This window comes from Musa acuminata, chromosome BXJ1-9, assembly GCF_036884655.1.
Source record: "Musa acuminata AAA Group cultivar baxijiao chromosome BXJ1-9, Cavendish_Baxijiao_AAA, whole genome shotgun sequence".
Taxonomy (NCBI): domain Eukaryota; kingdom Viridiplantae; phylum Streptophyta; class Magnoliopsida; order Zingiberales; family Musaceae; genus Musa; species Musa acuminata.
The window spans coordinates 47,404,860-47,428,502 of record NC_088335.1 but is presented as its reverse complement, the minus strand read 5'-3'; the positions used below and the strand labels follow the sequence as shown (position 1 = coordinate 47,428,502).

Here is a 23,643-nt window from a genome sequence, read left to right as displayed (position 1 = left end):
CAGTGCTGATCATTCATGGAAAAGATGACTAGATTTGGAGAAGTTAAATTTTAGTATTCTATTTATCCTTGCAAGGGAAGAAGTCAATTTGATTCTTAAAATCATGAGGAAAGAAAGAAAATATTTTGAAACAAATAAAATTATTCTTTTTGCAATTTACTTCATAGCAGTTTGAGTTATAAAAATAGTTCTTTTAGTAATAAAATTATGCACACTGTCTTTTTCGATCTTATGTATATAATATAAATAATATAATGGAGAGATTTGTATTGTATTTATCTTATGCTTTGTTGGATGCTATTTACACACAGGAAGAAGAATAAATAAAAATAATATTGTAAGTATTTTAAGTGAAGAAAACAAAAAAGAGGAAAAAGAAAAAAAATGGAATATAAACCTACAAAAATAATTGCGCGGGAAGCCCGACCGCGCGGGGGACATAAGTCGGCCCTCCGGTCTCCGTCTTCTCCGTTCGCCGCCTCCATGGAAAAGTTCGTCGAGCCCGTTCACTCACCTCAACAAAACCCTAAGCCTCCTCTCAGGTACGCCCTCACTCCCCTCCTCGAATCCCCACGGTTCCTGCTTTCTAGTAGGGATCTCCCTTGATTCTTGATCTAATTGTGCCCTACCCGCGCCGATTTCATGGGGATTTTGCTTCTTTTCACGCGTCAAGGCCTTACTGGAAGCGGATGATCGCCGAACTCGAAGGAAGAGTGCCTTTCTGTTATCGGCGCCAAGCTTCTCAGCTTCTGCTTGATTCGCTTGCCGAGGTAATTTGAAGCCCTTGGGTTTTGTTGGATCCCTTTGTGCTTTGCTTCCCGCTCGAATTCATCTTTTGATTCCTTTTATTTCTCTTTATATTTGTGTGTTTTTGGATCTAATTGTTCGTTATTGGATCTTTACACGTCTCATTTTCTTGAGTAGGTTAGGATTTTCGAACATAATTACAGAACCGAACCTGATGGCTGTCCGACGCACGTAAGGATGATGACACTGTAGTTCTGCTATTTCTAGTAGTGACAAGCTTTTTGGGGCTTGTGCCTTATAATTAGTGGCATTGTGCTTTCTCAGATGGCACGGATGGCTAACGGTGCAAATCTGGACATGCCGGTTTCTTATTTAAGGTCCATGCTTTTGTTTTTCTTTCTTTTTCAAGATTTTAATTTTATATAGATTCAATGCACAATCTAATTCATTGTTTCGTATCATGTGTTCCTGTCATTAGTGGTCTTCTCTGGAATATAAATCTCTTGAAATATGCAGATGCTTGCCGGCTAATGTTTAGTGTGATGCCTTTGCCCTAACTTAGTTATGTTGTTTCATATGCTTATCTAATTTAAAAAACTGATAAAGATCCTCTTTTAGATGACTGTATTGTTCAACGATGCAATTGATGACATATGCACAGTACGCAACATAGGAAATTCTATTTTCTCATTGTAAGGCAACTAGTAAATAACCTAAAGTATTTATTTTTTATTTGGAATTTTTTATAGACTTGTCCTGATAAATGACTGTTCCTCATTACACTCTGATCAAGAAAGTTGAATAAGATATGGATAATTAAAAAGCAGTTTTTTTGTTAATTGTCTATGTGAAACATAAGCCATAGCCAACAATATAGTGTCATATGGAGGTAGGCTAGATATCATGTTAAGTCCTTGTTTGAGTACAAATGTTACAGTTTCTACAAGTGCATAACCCATGTTTAAATGGAAAGTATAACAGGCTGATGTATACTAAGGAGTAAGGAAACTCAAGTTTAATAGTTTGTGGGTAGTAGCGATAAAGATTGGCATGAGTCTTTAGGCAACACCACCTTTCCTCCCTGCAAAAGGAAAAAAGGAATATCAGAAGAGCCTTTGAACTTTTTTATAGCTTCTAAATAAAGATAAGCCTTTGAACTTTTTTATATTATGTACCCAAGGCTTTTAAATATTAGTTAAAAGTTCATCAAACTTTTAAAATACGTTCTTCAGTTTTTCTTTTTCCCTATGAAGCTGCCTTTCGAAAATTGAAACCAGTATAAGTTTTCTTTTCTTGTGAAGAATGGTGCATAAGCCTATTACTTGTATCTCTTTACATAACCCTGTAAGATATTAAGATATATTGGTATGCAATAGATTGTTAACTTGTGCATAATGCTTTTACAGGCAGGGGACTTCTGGATTAGACTTCGACACCAAGGTTACTACTGACATTTGCCTAAGTTTATGAACTGATCTGATAATTACTTGTATTTTTTGTTTTACCAGTTTTATTCAATTCATCTTGGCAACTTATCTATAGGTACATCATACATGGAATATTAATTGTCAGACAAATTCTTCTCAAAATCAAGGCAAATATGAGGAGTCTGGTAAATTCAAAGGACATAGAATAAGTACAAGTAGTGAAAGGAAGAAAAGAAAGAAAATAAAGAGAAGGAAGGAGTGAGTCACTAGCACAAAATATAGAAAACAAAATAGGCCAAAGTATTGGTCCCAAAAATTATCAAACTTCTCTTGGACAGACACACACATATACATACATATTCATCAATTTTTTAAACACTTTCATATATCCACAAAATGGGCCAAATGGTTGACCTTACAATCATCAGATTCCAAAATATAATTTTTCTTAACAATTTCTATAAAATATCAATCACAGTATAACCAATATCTAATATATGATTGCAGAGCAAATCAGTAAAAACTGATAGTATTAGTTTATTTACCTTAAATATTTTCAATGTCAAATTATTGTATGTTGTTGTCAGATCTGGAAATATATATGCAATATTTATTATCTTCTCCCTATTTTCAATGATTTCTCTCCTTCTCATTCTTTTATGATGTCATTCTCATTCTGTCCTTTGAGGTGAAATATTAATAATTATGTATCTTGTGCTTGAATTACACAGGGAATTTATCTTGCATCAGTAACAAAAACAGGATGCTTAACAGTGCATGACTTTGAAACCTTGTACTGTACAATATATGGTCCAAAGTCAAGTAAGCTTCCTTCCCATGATGAACATAATCGATTGTTGGATGTTCTATATTGGCATAAGGTGCTTCCATTACAAGATTATTTATAAATGTTAAGTGGTACACATGTTATGTTCATCCGATGCGGATCATTTTAAATCAAATAATTTTTTTAATTTTGAAACAAAAGCAAATAAATATTGTTACACTTATCTGGTTGCATTCTCAGATGTTTCATCCGTTAAGAAAAAAACAGAAACAAAGAGACTATCAAAGTAGCATGTATTGTGGTTTACATTTATGTGCTAGCTCTTAAAACAGTTTTGTCATAGTGAATTTACAAAGCATGTGACTTACATAATAGGTGCATGTTCATATGTTAAATTTACTAAATACCATTAGTACTTGAACTTTGGGATATATCTCAATTGGGTAACTAAACATCAATTTTTACCATTGAGTGTTATAAAATATTATTAGTTATCAAGTCTGTCACCTTTTGTTGATCAATCTTGATGTAAACCTGAGTCTGCTCCATGGTAAAACTTGAGTTACTAACCTAGCATTAATGACGGCAAGAAAAGTTGTCTGACATGACTACTTGAAAAGTCAAGTTTTTTGTCATTTGTAAATTTTGATTTTTGAGCTTTATTGTGCTTATCAGAAAGATTTTTCTCCTTCACATTATGTCAAGTTAGCAAGTTTAACCCTATTGTATAGACATGTAAGCTTACTGTCAAGACTAATGGACTGAAGTTGATGGTGGACTTGATTGACACATTAAATAAACCTTAGAGGAAGTCACTTGGAAAGAGAAATTAAGTCTGGAAGCCTTCATATTTCCTCAAAGTCCGAGGACTAACAATGTAATTTGTCCTTTTTTATTCATATCTCCCAAGAAGTCTGATATCTTATTCCATGGATTCTTAATCCATAGAAAAATTGTTTTTATATTATTCATCTCCCATGCTATATCCTTTCAGAATGGAAAGAGTTGCCTATTCCATTAAAATATATAAATTACACATGCTCAAAAGATAGAATTTTGATGGCAAATCACTATCTTTTTGTCACAGCTCTCTAAAATAGTAGATGTACATGAGGTTGACCCTAAATTCCTTGTTTTCTACATAGGTTCATTGGAGGATGAGACAAAGGATTTGCTCCATATTTATACCTCCAAGGCATTAGATTCTGTTCGCTGGAATCCGACTAATCAAGATGAGGTTTGCATGATATAGATATGCAAGTACAATTTTTCATGTTCTTGGAAAATGACAAGCATCTTGTAATATGTGCCTTCAGTTTTAATTAAATAATTGTCTAATACATATGTTTTGCATAAGGATGTTGACGTAGATCTTTTTTGAAGTGCCTTTTCGTCACAACTATTTTTAATTCTAGTGTTTTCCTTATGATTGCCAACCAAGGGAAGATTTTGCTGATCTAACACATGTTTTGTGGAAGGATGTTGATGTAGTCCTTTTTTTAAGTGCCTTTTAGTTACAAGTTACAACTATTTCCAATGCTAGTGTTTTCCTTATAGTAGCGAAGTAACTGAAGATTTTTGCTGATTTGAAGTTACCTAACATTTGCATATCCAACTAGTAGATGAATTTTTACTTGTGGCTTTCATTCCTGCACAATATAGTGGATAAACATATATATATATATATATATATATATATATATATATATATATATATATATATATATATATACTAGCTACAGAAAATGGTGCATTTGGGAGTAGTACCTATCAGGGATTGTAATTTCATACACCGACCCATTGAGTTTGCTCCAGACTCACATGGTATGTCAGGATGTACTGTGGTACCAAGAAGAGTTGAGGGAAGGAGGAGAAGAGGGGAGGGGGGAGGAGAGGAGAACAACGAGAAGAGGAGTACCGGGAGGTCTTATAGCATGTGCACTTATAATGTTGGGAGTCTACGAGCCACGTCTATATGCAAAACCCTAAGACTGGGCTTTATAAAAAATTAAACTAGACTGAACCACCAGAAAGTGGTAGTCTATGTCTCCGTTCGCATTAGGACTGGTAAATACTAGCTTGTCCATGTATTTAAAATTGTTTAATCTCTTTATCTCATAATTTTTTTTTGCAAAGAGTCAGTGATAAACAAGATTCAACCCCAGGTGCTTATTTACCAGCTAAGCTAGCGCAAATCTTCATTGTTAGATGAGGGGTCTAATCCTCAAAGTCAATCTGGGACACCACCACTCAACTAAGGCTTTAGCCTTTAAGTACCAAAATTTATCAGACAAGCCTTTGAGCCCTCAACATTTGGTAAGTGGGTATAGTTCCAACAGTTTAGATATAATATTTATTGGATAATGTTTCGAGCCCTAAACCTTCGGTAAGTCAATCTAATACTCCACCAAAACTTATTGGATGAGGTCTTAAATTCTTAACCTTTAGCAAGTGAGTCGAAATTATCCTAGACTAAATATTTTAAGTCTATATGGCAACAGGGTTCTAGTTTTGTTTCATGAATTTTTGGAAGTAGCAAACTTTTGCTACCCATAAACAATAAACTTTTTTTCACTAAGTAAACAATGAAACAGTGTTAGTGAACCAAGCTTCATATCTTATATTTCAAATTTTCTGAAAAAAAAAAAAAATAAAGCCTCCGAAATAAGGTGCTGAAAACGTGGAAAATTTTGAAATTCATACATGGTGTACATTCACTGATATATTCTTTCCTATTGAGTTGGATACAAATTAAGCTAAAATCTTCATGTGCAAACATGTGATGTGGTTTTAGTCTAATATATATTCACATCCTATATAGTTTACATGAAATAGTTTAGTTGCTTCTTGTTTTTCTTTGTCAAGCCTATTTGATGCATTTGTATTTATGCATTTTTTTTGTGAATTTGTGTACTATGTATCAGTGATTTCAATAGGCGCTCGGGCGCTCGCCTAGGCGCTCGGGCGAGGCGAGGCGAGGCCCGAGCGCCTCGCTTCAACGAGGCGCTCGCCCGAGCCCAGGCGTCGGGCGAGCGCCCAGGTTAAACCAGGCGACCGAACCAGTGTTTTACATCTGGTTCGGTCTCCGGTGCTTTAGTTGGTTCAATCGAACCAACTAAATCACCGATAGGCTCCCTCTCATGATTTTCCCGACTTCCCCAACCCTAACACTCGCGATTTTGCCGTCGAGATTTCTTCTCCGTTGTCGTTACTCTCTGCTGCCGCTGCCATTGTCGCTACTCGCCGCTGCCACAATCGTCGCTCATCGCTGTTGTCGTCGCTCGCTGCTCGCAGCTCCCGCACTCACTCCCGCTATCGCTCGTCGCTCCCGCTCCCGCTCCCACTACTGCTGTCGTTGCCTTAGCAGCCTCGGTCTTCTCACACTCTTCTCACTATGTTGTTAACAGTATATTAACAGTATACTGCTAACTGTATACTAATAATAGTATTTTTATTTATTAGATTAATAATATATTATTTTGATTTTAATACTATTAATTTTTATTTATTTAAAATTATTGTTAGGTTTCAGAATAAATAGCAAGTGTACAGAGCAACTCAATAGATTTGATGTAAAATTTTATTATTTTGATTTTTGAGACTTTTTATTAATATGAAATTGTGATTTTGTACTCGATTTTCTTAATTTAATAGCATATTTTTTATTTAAATAATTATATTAATTATATTAATTATATTATATATTTTAGCGCCTCGCTTCGCTCGGGCGAGCGCTTAGCGCCTCAGGCGTTTTTGGACCTTGGCGCCTAGCGCTTTTTAAATCACTGCTATGTATAAGCATATTTAGATCAGAATGTTCTTCTGAATTTGTTGTTATGTTTAGTTTTTATGATGCATATTGGCATATTACCTTGCCGTGAAGTTGATTATGTTTATATGTTATCACCAATAGACAGTAAGTTAAGTGGTCATTACTTCAGTCTAAGGATGTTTACCTATATTCTCTTTTGGTTGCGGGAGTCTAACCATTTTTTCTTCTGCAGGTAGCTTGTGCTTCTAGACAACATGATAAAGTCATGCTTTTTGACATTGGTTATATCTCGTCTGAGCCTGTTGAAGTAAGCATTGTGCATCTTTTACTAGTTTTTGCTTTAGATAATGGCTCAACATGCGTTAACTAATCCCGGTCTAAACTTCAACCTGCCTCTTTTGAGATCCTCGAGTCTTTGAGCATTCTTTACCTTTACCTTTACCTTTTTGATTGATGTCATTGAATCTCTTTTAAACCATTACATATAAAACTTATAAATATAATTACTTTGGCATTTCCTATTTTACATATTTTCTGTCATTTTTTTCAGTGACTTTGGAGCTGTTCAGTCATAATGAAAGCTTCACATATACCTATTTTATTTAAATGCATATGTCTAGCTTTTTCATTATGATCCCTTTTTTTGCCAATAAAATAGGTGCTAGAGAAAGGCAAATCAAAGTTTTCTCATCATACTTGTGAACTCTACAATGGGTTGTCTGAAATAATGTTTGCTTCAGCTGACAAGTCAAGGTTGGTGACCTTTGTACTAAATTACACACCATACTGAAGTTTACTTTGGTTTTAAATGCTTGTTTGGAACTTCGTTTGGCTTGTAATTTGGGGAGAATATGCTGGATTCATTATTCCATTCTGCATCTTGTTTATGATTTTGCCCTGATTCTGGGCTTTGAACTTTTTAAAGGATGTGCAGTTGCCTTACCAGAGGCTGCATTTGGTTCATCGTTACATGACCAGGTTAAACCATCATTAACCTGGTTAAATCACTTGGATCTCATCTTTTATATGATTGCTAACCTCCATAATACCAATCATTTTTTAGAGAGATATTAAGTGGTGGCTGGGCTATTCTATAATCAATATCAAATTCAAACCCCTCTGTAATAGATGTGAAATGTATATGCTTTTATTCTGATCCATAAACATAGACCCAATGATTAAAACAAGTAGAAAAAATTGAATATAAATTTCTATAGTAGATGTCAAATTCTAGTTGTTTGGTTTTTTAATTTATGGCTAGTATTATTTGAATTCTGTATTATTATTTTCAACAACTGGAGAGGGAAATAATAAGAAATATATCATTATTAATGGCATAGTATTATTATCTGAATTCTGTTTTTTTTTAAGATGATAGAATTGTAATACAGAATAGTAATACATCATTATTAATGGCATATAGGAAATATATTTATATTATTGAGCAGCAATTTTCTACCTAAATTAGTTTTCTTTCTTAATTTTTTACACACTCCAGTTAATTTTATGCAAATTAATCATATAGTGAATTGAACAAGAGGATTTATGTTGAATGAAGAGAAATTGCAGGATGCTATCTTGGTCACCTTGGTAAGGGGAGACATGTACTTTCTTCAAACATTCAGAGTAATTTCTCTACCTTTTAGAAGCTTTTGGAAATATCCTCGTTAAATTGCAGTATTGCACTATTATTTTTTATTGAAATCTATGGAATTTATGTGTTTGTACTGCACTGAATTGTTCTTTCAGTAGAATTATAAAAATTAATGCTTTCCATTGTGTCCTGTTATTGTTTATGAATTATGATGGCTGCCAAATTACTTCTTGTAGGTTGCTTGCTTCTGGTCTTGATGGTGCTATTTACATATGGGATAAGAGATTGAGTAATTTTCCATGTCTTGAGCTAACGACTAATTCACATAGCCAACTTAATAGTATTGCATTGGACTTGGAAGATCGGGTTTGTAATAATAAATTTAGCCTTGTTTTTCTCTAAATCATACTATTTTATGTAATTTTCTGTTCAGTATGTTTTAATGTTCGAGTATGCAATTAGATGATGGGTATTTCGAGTTTTATGCCATGTTTATGCCATGTTTTGTTAAATGACCACGCACCGTATCAACTTTACTGATCTTTGATAAAATTCAAAGGTTAGCCTGTTTAATTATTATTGTTGATCACTGCTATTTGAAGGTAGCATAACATTGCATACAAACACATAAACCTGGTAACAAGCATTCTTTTAAGACAATCAAATGACACAATTTTCTTATAATTTCTTAGTGGTTGGAACTTGAGGTTAACTTTGATATCCATATTTCCATCTGAGAAATCAATCTTTTCCCAGAAGGGATCATAATGTCTTTCTACAGGTTCGTGGATCTACTCATAGTTCTTATTTTTCGTGCACAATTTTGTGGAGTGTAGATAGTGGTTATGACAGATTTGATAGAGAAGGAGATTTGTAGTTTTTATTGGGATCTTTCTGGAATAATCGTCTCATCTCCAGTGTATTTTTGTTGGGAATTTTCTGGAATAAATTGTCACATCTTTTTCTTCCTTACAATAGAAAGCCAATCAAAAGAATGGCATCTAACTTTTCTTGTTAGTATATTAGATGCTAAAGCCCTAGATATTAAGAAAGAAAATTAAATAGTTAAACCATTTGTTAACTTTTGAGCATTTTAGCTGGCTATAGTATTAGACAAATAATGTCCCTTGATGCTGGAATTCATTAAATTCTTATCAACCCATCACTAAAATGTGTGTACCCCTTGTTTCAGTCTTCCACAGGCCAGGTCCGAGTCAAAGGGTGTCAATCATATTTTAATTATCTGAGATGTATCTGTCTTTCTATCTTCTACTTTGTTAAGTATCAAATATATTTATTTGATCCTTAGGTTGTATTTGGGGCAAGTAAACAAGGAATCATTTATGCTTGGGATCTTCGTGGAGGACGGCCATCATATGCTTTTCAAAGTCACAATGATGTAAGATGCACATGTATCATATGCATCTTCAATGTTTCAGTCCACCTTCAGTACATCATTCTTGGTTTCTTGCTAGATTTTTAATTCCTTTGCTTATGATTTTTTCTGATTTTGTATATCTAAATGAATGTGTAACCTTTCGTTTTGTGGATGAAAATGATTTATATTATCTCATTTCTATTATAGTTTTAATCTTTTCTCATATGAATCTAAACATAATATATGGTTTTCTAATAAAATATCAATAATTATGATCAACATCAGTTGATTTTAGAGTTAGACATGTAATTTACAGATATCAAGTATGGCTGATGCCAGTGCTGACTAAATGATTCCGCACCAATTGCTAAGATAATCCAAGTTTTTTTATCCATACCCCTTCAATGAGTAGATCGCCCAGTGGTTGTAAGAATTGTCCAAAATCATTGAAGCAACTTGTCAAGCCTCCCCATGATGACTGACGGCTGGGCTGTTTTAGAGGTCGTTTTTTAGGAATATGTCACTACTATAAGTAGAAAAAAAGATAAGGAGAAAGAAGCTCTCTGCATCTAGATTGGCAACTAGGAAAAGAAACAACCAACTATTAATTAAGTTTCGGTTATAAAGTAGGAACAACAGCTTATTCCATATATTCATAATATTCAATAAAGCTTCACTATGTCTCAAGGACTTTTCCGTTGCTAGTAAGATATTCACCAGCCAATGTACTAACAATTCCATTCATCCAGGTTAAGAAAGAAGTTAGCAGCATAGGCAATGGTGGATTTCAGAATGAGAAGATGCTTATATTCTAGATTACTTAACTTTTTCTTCATATGTCATATACTTGGGATCTATAAAAGGGTGAAATGAATTGTAATTAAAGATAAAAATGAACTAAAGAAAGTATATTTTCTCATAATAGTGTGAGTTGTTCGAGGCCAAATCTAATCAAGTCAATCACTTATTCTTTCCTTCCTCTAAGAAGATGATTTTTTACATTTGATTTGGAAAATATCTATCTTCAATGATATGATTGATAGGCTTCCATCTTTATATAATCTTTAATCAAGATGCTTTCTTGTGTGATGAAATTTTCAATTAGATTCAAGGTCTATCTACTTTACTTTTCTTTATTATCTTCAATTAAACATATTATAGATTATGGACTTCTTGATATGGATTATGAATCTTGATTATGGATGTCTTGGAAAATGGATGTTGTTTATAGGTTTGTAGTCCTAGACCTGACAGCCTTTGAAGGGGTAGACTTTGTCAGGCAAAAACAGTTATGTCAAGGAACATAATCATACAGTTACTTTTGTTTGTCCAGTAGAAATCCTTTTGAAGGTCTCTAGAGCATATGTCAATTTTTAATTTCTTTATATGTAAGTGTATATGTAGTTTAAGTTCTCTTTGTGAATCTTTTTCTAGGCATCTTGCTCCCTCCTGGCATCTCTAAAGGTTTCGTCAATGTTGGAGAGAATCACAACTTTAAAGGTATTATAAAATATGATTTCTGCTCATGAGTCTGTTTTGTTTAGCATTTTTCTTGCCTTTGTTTTTTGATAAACAAACAGTCCTGACAATTTTAAGATCAGATATTATGATTATCTTATGAAAGTTAAAGTACATATTATCATTAGTATGTGAAAATTTGCTATTTATGGAATGCATACCTATGAGTGTGCATATATGACCACATGATTGGGTTCGACGCTATGATTTTGGATTTCATAGGTACCATGGGGGATGGACCTTCAATCCACCATGGACCAATTACTTGAGGAATCTAGTTTTGAGGATCCATATGTAAATTTTGTGGTCATATTCTGATAGTGTGGGTAAGTTGCTATTGATGAATCAATCGATGTCTGAGATTAGTTTTTGATATTGATGTAGTCAGTATACCTGTTTTTAGTGGACTTTACCAATGGAATCTCCATCAGTTTCTGTTCATAATATCTGAGAAAGTAGGGAGTCTTTTGTTGGCTTGATTTTCTTCTCGTAGAATAATACTCAACACCTGAGTTTCAATGCAGCAAGGTACTAATAGTCAGGCAACTAGTTGATGATTTTGGCAGACATTTTTTTTAGGAGATAAAGGCTTCTGTCAGTTAGTCTTTGAATTTTCTTCAACCTTTGTAGGATCATTCCTCTTAAAGAATCAAATTAGATGGATATCTGGTGTAATATCAAATTGGCTCCTCTCGACAGTATTAAGTTTGTCTAGTACCATGAAGCAAGGTTTTCGGTTTACTGACATGCCCTTGTACCATTGACTTGCTGATGTACAGCCGGTTAGTGGTTTTGTGCATGTTTCCATCATGTGCCGACTTGCATATTGAATCCTTGCCTTCAAGAAGTCTATGATTCTATTATTTTTGTCGGATAGTTTGTGTATCATATTTGTTTAATATTTTTATCAACTTTCAGGCACAATCAAACATCGTCTCAAGGGAAATTCACTCCATCAGCTTCGATCCATCTTGCTATCATCAGTTAGCATTTCATCTGGATGATGGCTGGTAGGTTATGTTGGTCATTAGTCTAATTAAGCTATTTAATGAACAACACAGAATTTTTTAAGTTCATAGTTCTAAATTTTTGCAATTTTTCACTTATAATAGTATCAAAGAATAAAACCTTTGCATGCTCCAGTTCCAGTGATCTACACATGATTACCTTATATCATCAAATCCTTGTGTTTTTTCCTGAATAGCAAACTATTTCATCAATATTTGTTAGGTTCCTGATACTTGTTATGATGTGAATGCATGTGAGGTTGAACATGGTTTGTGGCAGGTCTGGAGTCTTGAATGTCAGCAGCTTCAATGTGACACATGTGCATTGTCCACCGCCTGCTTGGTTGTAAGTTGAGACACTTGCATACATACCGAATGTTTTTAGGAGGTTTTGTTTTGCCATGTTCTTTGCCAGCTTCTGTATTTTCTTCTGATGTTTCTGTTATGCAATTAGGGATGGCATGGACATATCGACAAGTTCAATCATGCGAAGACCCTCTTGGCTTCCGACGTGCTCGGTATGCCTTCCCTGTTATCATTTGACAAAACATTTAGTTTCGTCCTCCATACATATATGTGCATGCTCATACATACAACACAGATCAATTGTTCATCCATACACCCACCATGCTTATATGTATTCAGGAAGAGATTGAGCACTGGACAATCTATATGATTATGTGTACATGATATTTTATTCTGAAGCATTAATATATATCGTCCAGTATGAATGGCTCAGATTTTTGACAATGCAAGAGCTTGATCGAAAGCTTGTTCCTAAAATAAAAAAAAATAAAACTGTTCCTTTGGATAGCCTAGCTTTTAATCCATTCGATATTACCTTGATATAGTCAAAAGTCAGACTAATGTTTATATCATGCTTTAATAACTGAGATATTCTGTCTTCAGATATATGCAGTTGGATCTTCTTCTGGTAATGGGTTGCATCTTCTGGACTTCTATCCAGGCACAAGCTCAGCATGTCATGTAGACTTCATGTGAGTTCTATTATATCTTTCTTATTATTTTTGTCCCAAAAATATAGACTGGCTCTGGAACTCAATGTAGAATTCTTTGCTTGCAAAAAGGTTGTCATATACCTTATTGAGATGATAGATCAGAGATCAAGCTCAGTTCTTGTTCCCACATGCATTTTCAATTTATATGATTTTAACATCAATTTTGCTTCAATGGTTTTTACATATATATTTCTTAAATTTATTTGGCAGCGAGGAATCACAGAACACTTATAAGGAATGTCGTGGAGCAGTCAAAAACCAGTATGTTCCTGTGTCACAGAACATACTAGTCTGTGCTGTCCATCCCCTCAATGAAACAATAATTGCAGGGACTAAGGTTCGTTTCCATGACATGAAAAGTAGTTAATGAAAGAAGTAACGTAGATGAAACTTCTTGTTGCCGACAAGATTTTTAACTTGCTTGCTGAAATTAAGTCAGTTACAGTTTTTCACTAGCATCAGCAGTAAAAATGTAATGCTTCATTTACATCATTAACAAAATGCATTCTCTACTTCAGCATCATTTGCATGCAGACCTTTGTTGTGTAATTTTGCTATTTACACTTATGGCCACAATGAACTGAGTAGAATGCACTCTTCATGATGGAATGAATGTTTTGATTTCAGGAATCTTCTTTGCTGGTGGTCTCTCCAAGGCTTCAGGAGCTCCAGAGCACAAACTCTACTACCTGATGGCCATAAACATGCCAGCATCATCATCAGTGACTAGTGAGAACATGTACATGAAGCCCATGAGTTATCAATAGCCACCGATCTTGGTTTATAAACACACATCTGCATATCTCTGTTCACTTCCGATGTGAAACACCGGGTGAAAAGTGGCTGACCAGCAGAGAAAGCCAAGGAAAACTGAAGTGAGCAGCAGCTATTTTTGTGCCTCAAATAACCACTCATTTATGCTACAAGAACAATGTCTGCCGGGAACTTTTGGGAAGCAGATACAGGTCAGCAAGATACCCTTCTCGACTGTCAATCCGATCTATTTATTTGATGCTCCAATGGTTGTTATATCAAGCTTGTTCATTAAAAGAAACTGTTGTTTGGGTTACCATTTTAAGATGGGGGTTTTGATTTCATTTATATCCTTGAATTCGCTTGATGATATGTAGCCCCAACCTATGAAATTACTATTTTTGTTAATTTTTATTTTTATGTAAAAAGATAAATGATGAAGATGAGATTTTGTTATGGACTGTTGATAATAGTAAATCACAACTTTATTTTTTTGAGTAATTTATGTTGAAAAGTCCTCACTAATTTGTTTTTATCAGTTGACTTGCCTCCATTGAGAAATTATCAGGCACATTTCTTTTTATAACTTCAACTTTGCTCTTCTAATTCAAATATTTTTTTTTTCAATACATTTGAATTGATTTGGATTTAGTCAAAATTCTTGAAAACTAATGTTACTTCCTTTTTCTCTATCTTTTTTTTTTAATTGATAAGTGATGAAGGCGGGATTCGAGATTAGGGTCTTGTGATAAATTATCAAAATCTTTATTAATTAAGTTGTATGAATACGACGTTGTAGCCGAGTACGATGCCTAGTACCTTATGACTATGTAATCTTCTTCCTTTGACGATGCCACCATGCAGTTCGTTATAATCCTCTGGGCATGTTAAGTACTTGCACATGTACGCCAGAGCGATCTTTGGTGGCCTATAAGTCCTCCAACTTTGGATCCAAGCAGGTTGATGTATCAAGATTCACTAGGTAGAGAAGAATGAAGAACGTTGGCCCCCCCTTATGTCGCCATCATCATCATGAGCAAGATCTCATTAGGAATTCCCAGTCAATGACACAGAGATGTTGGACTAACAAGATCGAGGGCATAATTGCCCATTCACATAATAGAAGAGCATCACAAGTAAAAATAAAAGGAGATTTTAATTCACGACTTCTTACAATTTATAATCTCATTTTAAGAATTTTTTATATTCCTAAAATAATTCTCTGTAAATAAAATTTTGATATTCTTAAAATGACTTGTGATTTGAGCGAGCATGAGCATCATCTCTAACTACACTTATGGTGAGTGTAAGAGGGTGTTGGTGCAAGCGATATTAATGGACACCGTCGATTATATCTGCGGCAAGCAAGTATCGAGAGAGTTTCGACAGAGTTTCGACAGGTAATGATCTGAGTGAGTATGGGCATGAGCATTACCTCTAACTACACCTTAACTACACCTATGATGAGCATCAAGGGGGTGTCGATGTGAGTGATGTCATTTGACGTCATCGACTCAGCTAGTGGATGCCATCGATAGCAAGGAGATGAAATAAAGTGTTGGTGGAATAATAAAAAAAAAAAGACCGATAATAATGAGGTTATAAATAATAAAATAAGTATTTTATTATTTTTAAAAGAATTATCAATAGTAAGAAGGTTACTCCTAATAAGAACAGGATTGTGAAAAGCAAGCTTCAAAATAAATTAATGTGGATATATATATATATATATTTATTTATTATCCTTGACTTTTTCTTTTCTTTGGGGAGAAGTCCAAATTTGTTTTGGCAGAGAAAAGGAAAAAAGCACAATTCCAATGATCGTAAACAACAAAGCACTGAGCATCCTACAAGAAAGCACAGTAGAGAGTAGGCTGTTCAGTGCAAAACAATTCCCAGCTTAAAAAGCAAGCTGGGCGAATAGTGATCAATGCCCAACATCCGTATGTTCCTTGATTGTCCTGTACATGGAAACATCCTTAATTTGGTTGCATTCTTGCCGTTGTCCACTCTCCAGTGGCTACCTCATTCTTCATGATGAAGTCTCAGATCTCTTCACACCATCAGCTAGATTGGCCCTTTTTTAGTGTACTAAGAACAAAGTAATGCTGTCATAGCCTTCTCAAACTCACTCTTGATTGGGACATCAGAGACCTTTCCATGTTAGTTGGATAAAAATATACAGTTTTTTCTCACGCCTATACTTCAAAAGAAAGATAAAAGCAAGCAGTATGGAGATGAAAATTACACCTTCAGTTACTCCAGAGAGCGCAAATGTGTCGCTACAAACAGAAGAAAAGAAACTCCACCGAACAAATGATCATGCCACAGAACTATGCCTGCAAAGAACCCTGCACCGCAGCACCCTATCCTTCACATAGAATCCCGGCATGACCATGATCTTGACTCGAGCAGGAGCTTGCGCTCTGTGTCTGTCTAAGGGGATATCCTCCATGTAGATGGGGTCATAATCTCGATTTTCCTCGACTCGCAAGATCATCAAGGGTGGGCTGAAGGAAAAGGCCAGCAAATGGAGCAACCAAATGCACTTGGCAGCGATGAAGAAGCACTGGAGGAGCTGTTCAGGCCATGGCCTCGACCAGTTTAGTAAGGAAACAAGGCAGCTCATTTTTTGATCACAAAACCGGCTGAAATCTTCGCTATAGTACTTGGTTCCCTTCTGCAACACCTCGTTCCAGCTCAGATTCCGGAGCGCAACAAATGACGAGAAGTTCTCTCGGCACTCTTGCCGGGGATCTAGAAACTTTGGAGAGCCATTCTTATGGAATGCACAGTTCTCAAAGTCCTGATATAAAGATTGGTTTATGAGGGCTTCTAAATGATAGATTACTCCTTTTGAGTACTTGCTACTTAATGTCATCTGATGTGGTTGGAGAAGCAAATTTAGTTTCTCTGACAGATCGTCGCTGGTTTCTTCTGTCTGCTGGATGATCATCTTGCAAAACTGCTTGATGGAGAGCCTGGCTTCTGATACTATCTGCAAGAAACCCTCCACCATTACCTCTTGGCTGACCGGCATCGAGTTGTCTTTGTTGCCACCGATGGACTTCATTCTTTTTGACAGATTAGACCTCTCCAGACTCTGGGAACTCTTTGTATGTGTAGCCTGCTTTAAGGCCGTTTTCAGCTCTTCACAATATGCTTCCAGACTGACTAGCTTCTGTTGCAGCTCTCCCAACGACAACCTCATCTCTGAAACTTTCGCCAGGGCAGCATCCCTGTTCTCATTGGCCTCGAGGAGCTCCTTCTTCAGTGACTCGAGTGAGAGAACCCCCCATTCCTTAAGAAGTTGGGACATGTCCTCCGATTCCATCGTCTTTGGTGACATTTCTGGCTTGGGCTTCTTTTTTGATTTTGGAAATAACCATGAAAGGACTGGCCCTCTGTGTTTTGTGTGCATCTTTACAGATTGATCCGGATTGTATGGTGCCACTGTGCTTTTAACATTCTTGAGATTCTTCTGGTCACCATCCACTTCCATGTTAACAGTTTCCCGCTTGCGTGCCTCATTTGTAATGCCCGTTCTACATTCTCCTGAGCCTGTTCTTCTACTTGAGGACTTGAGGATATCGGCTCCTAGGGTGGCTTGCGACATGGGCATGCGGTTAGTGCATGAGGTTCTGTTGGATAAGTGCTCGATTACAGATGAAATGTTTGGTTCACTGTTTGACGTGGAAAGTTTATTCACACTTTTGCTATCAAAGACAACTGTTTCAGTATCTGTTCCTTCTCCATCCAGACCAATTGCACTCCAAGTTTGTGACAAGCTTCTGTTCTCTGCACGAAGATAGTGGTATCCAGGCAACGGGTCCTCTTCATAACTCTGTTGAAATTCTCAAAAAAAAAAAAAAAGTTGACTTTACAAACCAAAGTATGAAACTGACTAAATAAAATATCATTTAACAAAATTCTACATGCATGGTTCCAGTGACAATACCAAATTTATCTAACAATTAGTATATACCCAATAACTAGGCAACATGTGCTGAAAATAGATCAGAAAGTTACTGGAAGTAAATGTTTCACAATTTTACTCTAGCAGAAAATCTCATAAATAAGAAAAAAAGAAACTTAACTAATATCTTTTCTACACCTTGGCATTCATTCTATTCTAGTATATATTTACAACAGAGAATCAAGATAAAAGATAATGAATACCAGCATTTCCAGTGTTTGGGTGGATACTGGGGGAAGCTTAGACGTCATGTTGCTTGATTTAGTCAGTCCAACTCAAAAGGCAACCTTATCAAGAAGGCAGTAAAATGGATGGACAAGAGAGTTAAATAGGTTGAGATGGACGAGTGCATGTATGCGGTCATCACGGAATTTAATAGGCAGAGGTCCTCAAGATTCACAATCATGTCACAATAAACTTTACCTTCTACAGCAGTTCAAATTAGTGGATGTGAGCGACTGGTATAATACTCTTAGTTCTGAACTTTCAAGTACCCAAGAAATTTGTATGACAAAAGGAACAGCCAAGTTGGCAACGCATTGAATTACTTAGTTTCTCTTGGGGTGGAAGAGGAGACAGTATTAGTTTACTATAACACCAAAGACAAATAATCAGAGTTTAATAAACAATATTTTCAAATGTTCAAGTTAAGTCAAATGGTCATATATTTTGATGATCTAGGAATCAAAGAGCTACCATGCTTAAGAGAAATTCCGATGCTCACAAGATCTTTCTAAAGTGCTTAAAAGAAGAGAAACTGGGTAGAGTAGCCCAACTTTCATGAATGTATTTTGGGAAACAGATGATGTTCAGTAACTTGGTGCTGAGAAGGTTAGTAAAGTTCATTTTTGTCTTAAAGGTTCATAGGCACTGAAATATGCCAATTTCCGAGGAGACCAGGGGAAAAGGATGAAAATTGAGAGTGAAAATGCATAAAAGGCTAATAAAACCACCAATGAAATTCTGGACATTAAAATTTTGAGTTATCCTATTCAAACAAGGGATTCAGTTTGATTACTGCAATAGGGTCCTAAATCTACCATAAAAGAATAGCAAAATAACAACGCAAGGCATTGAGGTTATACCTTCAAAAGAGTGAAAATAGTAGTGGTATTTCTTCTCACACTTCCGAAAAATTTGTGAAGCGCGTATAGAACCATGGAAACATATGTCCTTCCTCTTGGATCGACATGGGTCTTTAATTGCTCATTTTGGCACATGAATGAGAAACATTAAAGAGAGGGAGGTTCAATCTAGGAGAATAGTTGGCCAGCTATCTTTTGGTTTTTCAATTACAGTTCTCCTTTTAGTAGATGAGACATAATCATATTGCCAGCTTGTTGAGCCATGCAGACCACATGGTCACCTTTCTTCACTCTTGCTTTACTTTTGTTGCAGTGAACTTTTTTCCGCAGACGGAAAGTGATGAAGGCTGATGGACTTGAACCGAAGACTTTACAACAATCTGACAATCAGCTAAGCTAGTCAACACCTTATTAAAATTCATAGAACAAGGTTTTCAATCTAAACTTGAGATAACTGAGACGGATTACCATGATGTTTTACATATAACATTTGTATGTCGAGGCTTCAAACTTAGATTAAACTTAAATGAGACAGATACACTATCACAACACCAAAGTGAGTCGGATGCACCATCACTACATCACTATTTTAGGTGTTAAAAATCAAATCTATCGGGATGAGGTTTTGAACCCTTAGCCTAAAGTAACTAAATTTTTCGGTGAAGGCTTAATTTTTCGGTGAACACTTAGGTTTCAAACTCTCAACCTAATGTAAGCTAATTTTGTTTCCAACTTTGCGGCCATACACCAAAAGCTTCTAAAATTTGTCTAGCCAACGCTGAAGGCACTATGGCACTATTAAGCTGCTTCAGTTATACATCATCACATAAAAAAGGCTCCAAATAAAGAAATCAAGATATCCTATCACCTATAACTCGCAAAATTCGGACAGAAAGACAATATAATGATCGTAAAAACTGATCAAACCTGATTGGGACAACACTAAAAAACATACTGAAACCCTAGAATCTAGCAGAACACCAAGTGCTTGAAATCCCAAGAGTGAGCAAAACACTCCATGAGATCAAGAAAACTTAGCTAGAAGGATCAGTAGCAGCTCAACATCATATATCCCCTTCAACAAAGAAAGACATCAGCAAGAATCTGTCCGAGAGATGCCATGATGTCCCCCCAGTCGATCAAACAGAAGAAAGGATACTTAAGGAGAGGTATTATATGAAGATCCCCACCAAGATGCCACCTTTCGCATTGGAGAGCAATAGACTCGACAGAAAATCCAACACTTCACAAGGAAGGGGCGCAAAAGCTGAGTCAAAAGAGCAGCAAGAACTCACCGGCGTGAAGACAGGATAATCTTCAGGTACCGCGAGATGATTGGCGCCGCGGGAAAAGGAAGGGGAAGCGCCGGCGGGCAACCTCACCACCGCGGGACTGCCGCCGGTACTCCCGTGGAGCAGCGCCGCGTGGAGCGCCCTCAGCTCCGCCGCCTTCACAATGGCCGCCTGGATGTCCTGCCTGTGGATCCCATCAGCAGCAGCACCACCACTAGACGATTCCATGGAGCTCAAGATCTCTCAGGGCATGGGTAGGGTGGAGCTCAACAGAAGCAAGGGTTGAAGCTAGTAACAGAAGCCGCGGTGAGGTGATCATGTCCAAAGACAATTCCTTGGGAGGAAGGGAAGAACAAGACAGAGGGGGGAAAAAGGCAAATCCAAGAGTAGGGTAAAAAAGCATACAAACATCCAAGAAATGGGTTGAGGCCGGCTTTATATAGGAGCAGTATGGAAGAAGAAAGGTGTCTCCTTGCTTTTCTTTAGTGCTCAGTGGAATGAACGACCACTGAGGACAGCATGCCCACTCGCCATAAAAAAGAGCTCTGATGAGATCTTACAGCCATTGACCTTTATTGTTCCCGAAGCCTTTTCCTTTCTTCCCTGACCCAGATTTTGAGGTTGAAGATGAACGGAACACAAACTTCATCGACCTTACAGTCACATCACATCAACTCCCTCAATGCAAGGTTTGGTGGTTTTGATGGCCAAGAAATTTTTGTTCTGATTTTTCAAGCTCACAGAAGTGACAAAGACCAGATTTAGATTTAGTTGCCATGATCTTATGGACAACTACAGCTAAATTTAGACACTTTGGTCCATCATTAGAAGATGTGTCAGTCATTAACAACAATTCCTCCACAGTCCTTCTCTAACTTATTAGAAGGTACAGAGAAGAAGGAAAGATATTTGGTGTCTTCAAGACAAGAAGTGGCTGATAGATGTTCTCTTGTTAGTTAATCTAACTGTATGGGCGGTTGCATTAAGTACACACTTGGAGAAGAAAATGAAGACAGTGAGCATCAATGCATTTGGAGGAGATGATAGATTAGGACAAATAATTCAAGCAGTGGGCTACAACATCATTAGTAGATGCTCCATTCTTCTCTTAAATCTTTCTTGGATTTGTATGAAGATATGCGCTTTAATTCTGTGTTGCAGAGGGTAAAGATATCATTGTCAGCCAGCCAAGCTTGGTCCCTAAATTAAGATTTGCCCTCTGCATATTCTCCAGCTCAGTATAGTATGACAAATTAAGGCCAATTTTGTCACCTAATGCTCATAATTCACCCATCTGCTTTCTCTCTTCTCTCTCTTGCTTGTTTGAGGAAATGCACTCATCAGAGTTGTTGGTAAAATATGTGGGACATGTTTTCTTTTTGGTCTCCATAGAAGTAGCAGATACTTCCCAGCAAGAAAAGCCAAGATCCTAAAACTAGCTGCAAGAAAGAACAGAGTAGCTCTCCTTGGATGTACTATCGGTATTTTTTGCGTGAACCAACACATAGATGGCTGTGGTTGCAGGCACCACATCCATGGAAGAGAGGGTGGTAAAACATTGATGTGCTTATAGAAGAAAACAAGATCTTGAGGTGTGTCTTCTTTAAAGTCCTCGAATCTGAACATGTCATGTATCAACTCAGGAATCTAGAGAGGCTATCATCATAGCAGAAGCATACCTATCTATTCTCTAGATTTTGTTCGAAGAGAGTGTAGCAACATGGCTTATTGAACAAAGAGAGTAACTTTACATATGACATGATTATTTCATGTCATGATGGAAGAATCTTACTACCAAACCAAAGATTATGTGGTATTTAGGGTGTGTTGAAACGCCAAACACATCATTTGCTTCTTGTCAGAATGCCCTACGCATGCTTCAGAAGCAGCAGTCACGCTTGCAGCTGCAGGCCTCTCTCGAGAGCTGCAATGAATTATTTTGCTTCATGCTTTCTCTTGACATGAACAAAAAGAAAGACCCTATGCAAACACATCAGAGAAATTGTAGGCTGGTTAAGAAAGAGAAAAACAATGATTTGAGAAGCAGATTATATGGAATTAATTTTCTTTTCATGCTTACTAGTATTTGACATGTTCTCACTATCAAAATCTCAAAGCTATCAGAGTGTTGTCTGAGCTACTTTTACCTCATGCTTCTGGTGCATGGTAGGGGCCATTGGCACAGAGAATTATTAAGACCACTGAAAGCACATCCCAAAGGCAAAAGGCCAGAGAGGCTGAAGAAGAAGGGGAAGGAAGGAGAAATGGATCCAATAGCTCCCCAACAAAAGCTTTTGCACTGGTCCCCTTGTCACATTGCCCAGAGAGCACTTTTACTGTTCCAAGATTGGTATATCTATTAAAGGAGAATTGAGAAGTATAGTGAGCATTTATAATACTTACTTGGTGGTTGCTGTATTGCCCTGTTGACATGAGATGTGAAAGGTGTGAAGAGCTGGAGAAGAGTGCAGTGGAGGAGTTTGATGCTTCCAACCCACTTCCATTTTTCTTGGTTGAGGTTTCTTGTGGCTCCAACCAATCAAAAAGGGCAGTGAGATGCCAACTTACGCAGAATCCAGAGTCTCTAATTAGTTCCCTTCCATCTTTTGAAGATAACTAGCATCTGCTCTCCTCATGCTTCATCTTTGCATTTCCATGAATAAATGATGGATATACAAACATGAAGATTAGGTACCATCAGAACACATGCAAGTTTGGTTGAGAGTGCATTGACTTCTACTGAGACATCTGTATTCCACCTAGTCAGCCAACTAATCATCATTGTCTCCCCTACTTAGAATGTATTGCAAGCCATAAGGGTTTTGGTAAAGATCAGTTTTCTAAGGCTTGTCATCTTGATAAAGTATAATATGATTCATAGCTCCTCCAGCATTCTCAACCTGCATTCTTATCAGGCATATCTTCATCCTTCCACTGAGTGGAAATTGATGGATCAGACAACAGGTATAGACCATAAAAAATTCCTACAGTCAAATGTGTTCAGGCACTAGTTTGATACTGAGGAACAGATGAAGTTCTGCTCTCCCCCATCCCCTGTTTCTTCAGAAACAAAGGATCAAAGTCAAAAGCTCTTCTCTCCCACATTTTGGAGCAGAAGAGATGTTAGAGAGAAATGACAAGAGGTGTTGGTGACCATCCAAATGGACAGCTGTTCGTTTGGCATGAGGTAGATGAGTTTGAGACTTCACTCACCAAACTCCACCCTGTTCTTGCTCTACACAGGTGATGAGGTTCCTTGTCAGTAGCCCTTGTTTGAGTCCTTGGAGC

At 36.6% G+C, this 23,643-nt stretch overlaps 2 protein-coding genes across 3 annotated transcripts; one reads left to right on the top strand and one right to left on the bottom strand.

Annotated features, from left to right (window-relative positions):
* Window positions 1-350: 350 nt before the first annotated feature.
* On the top strand, window positions 351-14,378 carry LOC135593901 (uncharacterized). Its single transcript, XM_065084219.1, has 18 exons — window positions 351-542; window positions 674-770; window positions 925-978; window positions 1,072-1,124; window positions 2,154-2,187; window positions 2,906-2,996; window positions 4,107-4,198; window positions 6,966-7,040; window positions 7,392-7,486; window positions 8,564-8,693; window positions 9,637-9,726; window positions 11,140-11,205; window positions 12,142-12,233; window positions 12,511-12,576; window positions 12,685-12,748; window positions 13,140-13,228; window positions 13,460-13,586; window positions 13,877-14,378. Exons 1-18 carry the CDS (start codon window positions 385-387, stop codon window positions 13,940-13,942), a joined length of 1,539 nt encoding a protein of 512 aa, XP_064940291.1. The 5' UTR covers window positions 351-384; the 3' UTR covers window positions 13,943-14,378.
* Window positions 14,379-16,094: 1,716 nt separating this feature from the next.
* Window positions 16,095-21,923, bottom strand: LOC135593900 (IRK-interacting protein-like). 2 transcript variants are annotated; one of them, XM_065084217.1, is made up of 3 exons: window positions 20,761-21,923; window positions 20,359-20,643; window positions 16,095-17,846 (listed from the first exon to the last, which is right to left on the bottom strand). In XM_065084217.1, the coding sequence occupies exons 2-3, from the start codon at window positions 20,581-20,583 to the stop codon at window positions 16,323-16,325; spliced, it is 1,749 nt and encodes a 582-aa protein (XP_064940289.1). In that variant the 5' UTR covers window positions 20,584-20,643; window positions 20,761-21,923; the 3' UTR covers window positions 16,095-16,322. The 2 variants fall into 2 exon arrangements, with proteins under 2 accessions (XP_064940289.1, XP_064940290.1); XM_065084218.1 differs by lacking the exon at window positions 20,761-21,923 and adding an exon at window positions 19,064-19,443 and having other exon boundaries at window positions 20,359-20,496.
* Window positions 21,924-23,643: the final 1,720 nt, after the last annotated feature.

What these genes read in the sequence shown, in the direction of transcription:
- LOC135593901 (XM_065084219.1), top strand. Translation starts at nt 385, where the DNA reads ATGGAATATAAACCTACAAAAATAATTGCGCGGGAAGCCCGACCGCGC. An exon ending in AATATATGGTCCAAAGTCAA is followed by an intron (nt 2,997 to 4,106) that starts GTAAGCTTCCTT and finishes TTTTCTACATAG; the next exon opens with GTTCATTGGAGGATGAGACA. An exon ending in CTTGGCTTCCGACGTGCTCG is followed by an intron (nt 12,749 to 13,139) that starts GTATGCCTTCCC and finishes TTCTGTCTTCAG; the next exon opens with ATATATGCAGTTGGATCTTC.
- LOC135593900 (XM_065084217.1), bottom strand. Translation starts at nt 20,583, where the DNA reads ATGGAATCGTCTAGTGGTGGTGCTGCTGCTGATGGGATCCACAGGCAG. An exon ending in ATTATCCTGTCTTCACGCCG is followed by an intron (nt 17,847 to 20,358) that starts GTGAGTTCTTGC and finishes GAATTTCAACAG; the next exon opens with AGTTATGAAGAGGACCCGTT.